At 33.4% G+C, this 7,245-nt stretch overlaps 1 protein-coding gene across 2 annotated transcripts in view; it reads right to left on the bottom strand.

Moving 5' to 3' along the window:
* The window catches only part of LOC106107908 (anoctamin-9-like), a 19,467-nt gene that overhangs the window by 10,301 nt on the left and 1,921 nt on the right, over window positions 1-7,245 (bottom strand). For both annotated transcript variants that reach the window (XM_013288922.1, XM_013288923.1), the window contains exons 4-10: window positions 6,418-6,531; window positions 6,241-6,334; window positions 5,876-5,959; window positions 4,954-5,072; window positions 4,164-4,336; window positions 3,459-3,552; window positions 2,299-2,413 (exon numbers count right to left, since the gene is read on the bottom strand). In XM_013288922.1, coding sequence (XP_013144376.1) covers window positions 2,299-2,413; window positions 3,459-3,552; window positions 4,164-4,336; window positions 4,954-5,072; window positions 5,876-5,959; window positions 6,241-6,334; window positions 6,418-6,531 — 793 coding nt within the window. The remainder of the gene's footprint in view (window positions 1-2,298; window positions 2,414-3,458; window positions 3,553-4,163; window positions 4,337-4,953; window positions 5,073-5,875; window positions 5,960-6,240; window positions 6,335-6,417; window positions 6,532-7,245) is intronic.

Here is a 7,245-nt window from a genome sequence, read left to right as displayed (position 1 = left end):
TAAAATTTGTTCGGACATCCAAAATAATATGTTTCCTTAAACAAACCTAATAATTGGGCTCTCGTACAGTAGTTCCATTTCTTTTGAATAATTCACACGAGAACAAAATTAAATAGTTATTTCGCTTTTCGTTTGTTTTTCCTAGTTATGGTTATTAGTTATACTGTCCAATTGAGCAGTTACGCATTATCACGCGCTGAAGTTGGTGAAAAATAGACCTAGTTTACTTCTTTAGCTGATTTTCACATATGTGTTGAAGATTATTGTAAGAACGACTAAATGAATACTGCCAGACAATTTCCGTGAGCCTATTTAAAAATCTGACGATTTAAGTTGCCAAAAATATGAGTAAACATTATTTTTATTTTCAAATGCATGATTTTTATATATAAAATCCAGGGATCTACAACAATACCTCTGCATGCCTGCAGATATTTCTGATGGGGGAAGCGACCGCCAAGACACATTAATTGTCGGCGCGGCTCGGAGCGCCAAGGAGTAAATAAAGAGATTTTCATGGTATCAAATAATAATAATAATAATAATAATAACTTACTATTTTTTTATAGAATATGTTTTATTTTGTTATTTTTTTAAGAAAATCATGTGAAACGTATTATATATAAAAATAAGAGAATAAAGATATGAGAATAATAATAATAATAATAAATACTTGATATTTATGTATGATGCTCGAGGGATAGCTTCTTAGGTAAATGTTTATTCAGTTTTTGTGATGTAAACTATGTTAATATAGTCTTGATACTGTTTTTATTTACTTAAGGAAAAAGAAAACATTAGAAAAGTAATATTTGACTCCCACGTGAAATGACAGAAAAACACATTTAATTCTACTAGATAAAACTTTATGATTATCGATAGTAGTAAGTGCAAGGTACAAAATCTATATCTATATCTATACTTCTATATGTATACTTCTATACCTATATAATAAAGCGTAAACACACATCTACCATGTTGCGTAAGATGTCAGCAATTACCCTAATGTGAGAAAGAGATCATAAGTTGCTGCCAACATCAAGGAACCAAGATTGCCATGGTTTATTATCATGTCATGTCATTTTGACATTTACAATTGATAATTTGACAAATGTAGGTAAACAATGAAATAAATTTTTTATAATTTCACGCGAACGAAGCCGCACGGGAACAGCTTGTATTATATAAAATAACCTGAAGAATTACCCATAGAACATGAAAGGAACATAAAGGATTTCTGAACCCTAATTCATGTGTTGTATTCAATGCTTGACCGATTGCGAAGTGTGACGCGCAGTTTGATTCATATTCTCCCACAGTGTATGGCAGGAGTATTTTTAGTGAAGATAGTTAGATTTTTTTTTTATTAATATTAACGATATATCCTATTGCCTCGATTTTGAACCTTTCAACCCTGTGTTTGGACTTGTTTTGATAAGGCAACCCTATGCCATTGCACTAGGCACATTAATTTCATCACTTTGAGTATAATTTCATCAGGAAACTCAGAACACAGAAACCGAGAATGGGCCCCTAGATCCTAAATGTTTGATTCTGACAAGGGAACCCTATGCCATTAAATTGTGTATATTATATAATATATTGAATTTAACTTCACCAGGAAACTAAGGAAACGGATGCCTAGCATGGGCCCCTAGACCCTATGTACTTGTCCGATTTCGAAGTGTTAGATGTAGTTTGATTCGCATTCTTCTCCAGAGTGCGGCAGGAGTATTTTTAGTAATGATAGTTTGTTTTTTATCAATATAATCGATCTTTATTAGATACATTTGCGAATCTTTAAACCGTGGCAACCTTATCTCTTGCCAAGTTTTGGTGAGGCAACCCTATACCATTGTATTAACAACATTAATATCTTCATTTTGAGTGTAATTTCATCAGGAAACTCGATGAGGGTAATTAGCCTCTATTTTGTCACCATTTAATAGGTGGCAATCCCCACTCTTGCCAGGAAAAAAATAGGCAACCCCACCTCAGAGACATGTTTACGTTACGAACTATCGATTGGAGACAAAATTTTCAGAAAAGTCGATGAGGGGTTTTCTTACAAAAATTGCCCACTTCAGAGATCAATTAAACATAGCCTTGCCAGGCTAGCATTAGGCAACCTGGTTACAACATGTTTAAAAAAATGTCCTCTTTCACGTAATATAGGTTTCATCACAAAAGAAAATGAGGGAAAGAAAAACGCTTTGTATAATAGTTATTTTATAAATGTTGTCAAAAATCTATGTTCGGCCAAAAGAAATACTTCTACTGGACAAATAAAATACTTACCAAACCAATATAGACTATTAAGATTAATAAGTCACCGTAGCGAGTTCTGCCAATCAAGGTAATGCCCGTTTTTCTGGATTTTGGTGCTGTCTCAAAATTGGCCTTGAATTCCGGTCTGGAAAATAGTTATATTATAAATTTTACAAATTTCGACTAGGTTTCGCTGAGACCTAGATGGTAAGGTCAATAGGTTAAATCGAGTTATAACCATATTGTTGGCGACGTAGTTATCAACGAGTGGTTACATGTGCCGTCCTTGGATGCACCTTGCGACACGTGTAACGCCTGGTACTTCTATGGCAGCGTGTGCCGAAAGACTCAGCGTTGTTTGTATTAAGACTGCCAGAGAACAGTGCGGTAAAGGGCAAAAGGGTAGCATTTGCCGAGGCTGCGACGTACTAGTATCGACTATTGATTGCATTTGTTGTCTAGACTCATGAGAGTAATAAAGGCGTTCGTATTCGGAACGAGAAGATTTTTACATTTAAACACAGTCCACTGCACAAATAATACACATGTCTAGCACCGACATCAAAATAATAATATTTATATTATACAATATAGACATAACATCTACAATAAGGGAGTTTTAGTAAATCAAGGAATTATTTCGTTACTTTTTAGTACACATGTCTGGCACCGACATTAAAGTAATAATATTTGTATTATACAATATTGACATAACAGCTACAATAAGGGAGATATAAGTAATTCAAGAAATTATTTCGTTACTTTTTAGTACACATGTCTGGCACCGACATCAAAGTAATAATAATTGTATTATGCAATATAGACATAACAGCTACAATAAGGGAGATTTAAGTAATTCAAGGAATTATTTCGTTACTTTTTAGTGTATTGTTTTTTTTTTTGTAAAAATTTTGTTTATAGTGTAGTTATTTTGTTTGGAAGTCGGCTTTGTTTTTTTTATTAATAATTTTTTAAAGCTGCTTTTATGAAATACCTCAGTGCTTCTTAGACTGTTGATTTTTGCATTGTCACAACTTTAGCAGACGTAACCTAACCTTTTTATACATTCCCGTCGTTATTAACTTAAATGGAACTATCTTCTGACGAAGTCCCAGACCTGCTGGCATTACATAAGTCGACCTCGGACGTCGGTATTGATAGGTACACGTAAATAATATTTATGTTCATACCTTGTTTGTTTTCTATTGTAATCCTTATTTGGGGTTTCCCATACCCAGCCCAAAAATTTTTCTTTTCCAATCCAAAACACTGTCAAAAAGATACCTACAAACGAAAAGTTGATTAGTTAATGTTAATTTTTGTTTATGTTACCGGAAATGTGTGATAACGTGGAATTGTATACTACTCCTAGGAAAACTATACAATTCTGAAGCTGTTTTAGCAATGTGTAAAATGTTGTTTCAAAGATTATTAAGTACACGCGTATCCTAGGAAATGTGTACATTTACTAGGAATTGAAGTGATTTATAGTCGAGAATATGGAACTGATGGTCAATAAATTGCCCAAAATATTCTCAATAAGAAGTGACTCATATAAATAAGATACTGAAGTAGGGTTGGTTAGTTTGAACAAACTCATGCTCTATGCTCCACCTTCAAGGGAGGATTCTTATCTTTCTACCGGCTCGTAATTTTGTTTGAAAGGCTAAGTTTAATTTTTCGGTGTCGTCGGAACTGCGGAGCTGACCACAATCCTGCGCGCTTCCAAAGCGGATTTGCTCTCCCCACAGTGCGTCCACCTTGAAAGCATCAGAGAAGAAATGCGCTCGCAGTGCAACATGAGCCGGGATAATGTTTAAATACAATATATCCTGTGTTATACAAATTATACGTTTTAGTAATTTCGATTAATAAATAATGAATAATACACATACCCCAAAGAACGATGAATGCCGAGAAATATGGTGCATACCTATTATCCACTATGATATTTATCGAAAAGATATTACAAAACTGCAATACTGGTACAAGATAATAATAACCATACGTTATTACTCCCTTACAATCAGCGCAGATATAATGTATAGAAGGTTTACAAAGCGTTTCTCTGAAAAATGCATTCCGTCAATATCGTTTGGGACAATATTAAGTTAAAATGTTATTATAAGAAAGTAAAATGGAATTAAAATGTTAAATCATCGAGTAAATGCTACATAAATAATTTTGATACAATTAGCTTACTGAGTATGTTTTTGCTCACAGGGCCAAACATTCTTTTCTAAAACGGTTTGGTTGGGACACTTTTAACACCCTAGTAACTTCGTTGTAGATAAAGATAGAAGGTTGAAATTTTGAGATTGTTCAAGAAAAAAAATGTCCACTCTCACAATATGGACTTACTGGCAAATTTTAGTCTGAAATCCGTATTTTTCGATTTTTTAAAAAAAAAAACGTAAATAACTTTAAACTATAGAAAATCGGGCATCAGACTTAGCTCTTTAACTATAGCTATTTTCCTAATTGCACATATCCGTTGATTCGTCCGTTAAGAAACAACCTGTATAAGAGATAGGGAATTAAAGAGATAAACCGATACGCCTTTCTCGTTTGAACATACCGCTGGGTTGTCTTGGTATAGCACTGCGGCGATTACCATAACGATAAGCTAGTAGTATTCACAATGAAGTTAAAAGGGTGTGAAACGTAACTTGAACAGTAACTTACCTCGCATTCATGTAGATTTCATTTCTATATATCGCTAAATATAGACATATTAAAGCCACTATGGAAGCAATTGCTAGAAAGAAATTGAAATGTCCATAAAAAGCGAAGTATCCGGCAATCTGGACAAACATGAAATACATTTTGATATACAGGTAATTTGACGTATTCCCGTTAGTTGATTATTTGTGATAATTTTGATACCTATATGCCTTATGCAAAAGTTAACCATTTTTGAGTTATCATAATGTTAAGATTTTTTAAAAACAAATAAAAAAAATAATTTAAAAAAAACTATCAATTATCAGTCCAAATTTAAAGATGAGAATTGTAGAACCATTTTAGTTTAAATTTTTTGAGAGCCTTTTTCTTAAAACAAAATGCTATGAAACTTGGCTTGCAGATTATTTAAAAAAAAAACTTGTATTAAAGAAACTGAAAAAAAAAATTAAGGCTATTGGAAATCGGGGAACATGTTTTGGGTTTAAATGACAGCTATTGAGGTCCTCTATCTCTACAAAGCTTTTTAACCGTCCGTTAAGAATCAACCTGGATAGATATAAGAGCTATCGCCTGCAAACTTCGTCAGCGCGGGTTTTAAAAAACAACGGTCGTCTATTACATCTGCGTCTATTACATCCCGCCTGCATCTACCTTCTACCAGCTACTTTCTAGTCAAAGTCCCGTCTCGTCAAAATTGGACCACCCGTTACGGTGTCAAAATCGGCCCAGCCGTTTCGGTGTTTAACCTGACTAAATGCAGCTAGCGGACAGACAGAATTTTCTTAAATGCACTTTTCGTTATCAGCAATGCAAATATCACCTTCGCGAAAACCTGGATTTTTTCAATATTACATACGACACTCCAATTTTATTATGTGTAATATATAGATAGAAGATTAAGAATGTATGTGTTAGAACATACCTTTGGTCCAAAGTATTCATGCACTACATTTAATGGCTGTCTGCTAAATATATTGGTGATACCGGCCCAGTTATAAAAAAGGACCTGAAATAAAATGGGTCACAAATTGAAGTAGTAGCAGCAATGGTTTTTATCGAAATAAGTGAAATTTTAAATGGGTCTAGGACGAAATGAACTTTAGTACTTCGATGTAGACCGATGCTTGGCTATTAAATAAATATTTATAACGTTATACCAAACTCTAGTTAGTTATATTATTAGAACAAACCTAACTCAATGAAACCATATAAAATCATTCATAAGAGTAAAACATTTACGGAAACACGTATCTTTGGTCTTGTAGTCACAAGCGTGCATGACATTACCTGACGAGCATTAATACTTGAAGCTTCTTTTGGAATGTAGTACGGTCCGTCATGTAATGCGTATGCATCTACCACAATATTGCGTTTCATTAACCTAAAATGTTTATTTTTATTTCAAAAATATGTCTTGACATTTAAAACAGTTAAAGCACTTTATTTGATAAAGAGGCTTCTAACCTTTCCAGTCCTATATAGTTTTGTCTATCTCCAAATGGAAGGTTCAGCAATGCCATATAAACGATGAGGCTTCTTTCTAAGCTCGAGTATTGCAACGGTTGTGGGTACTGCTTTCTACGAGAAATTATGACGATTATAAATTATTCAGCTCTCCGTACTGTTGTTGGAAATTATATTCATGTATTTCATGTTACATTACTCTGTTTTCGTTACAAAAACTTTTTACTATAGTGTATTTCATATGAAACCTTAAATAAATATAAAAATGCGAAGTCTCGGTTCCCCTGCAAAAGTGTATTAGAGTCATGTAAAACCTACTTATTATAGTTAATGTCTATTGTGAAGTCTTAACACGGTGACATCATTTCAAAAAAAAACCACTTGCTATTTATCCCATTTTTATTTAAACCTAAGCAAAGCTCTCGAAAATTACGTTTGTTAGTTTGAACAAAAATGGCACCGTGTAATTGCCAAGGCTTCATTGTTGACACTAACTAAACTGAATAGGTTTTACATGGCATTTAACACATTTTTGCAGGGGAAGCGAGACTGGGCATTTTTTTAACTTCACATTTTTTATGGGATCTCACTTCTTTTTGTAGGTTAACCTACTTAAACTTTTGTCGCTAAAATCCACCTTAGTTTGAACCCTGCATCTCTCGCACTACATTGAGATCTAGAGGTAAAGTTTAAGTGGTTCTTTTTTCTATATTAAAACCTAACATCTTTGGATTTTAGATTTTTTCCTATAATTATACGTTGACTTCTATCAATCTACAAAATTAAAAGTTTGTGGGACTGCTAGAAGTAGCTTAGAATTTTTTTTTT

This window comes from Papilio polytes, unplaced genomic scaffold (assembly GCF_000836215.1).
Source record: "Papilio polytes unplaced genomic scaffold, Ppol_1.0 DF821845.1, whole genome shotgun sequence".
NCBI classification, from domain to species: Eukaryota; Metazoa; Arthropoda; class Insecta; order Lepidoptera; family Papilionidae; genus Papilio; species Papilio polytes.
Note: the sequence above shows the minus strand (reverse complement) of the source record. Positions and strands in the feature narration are given on the sequence as shown.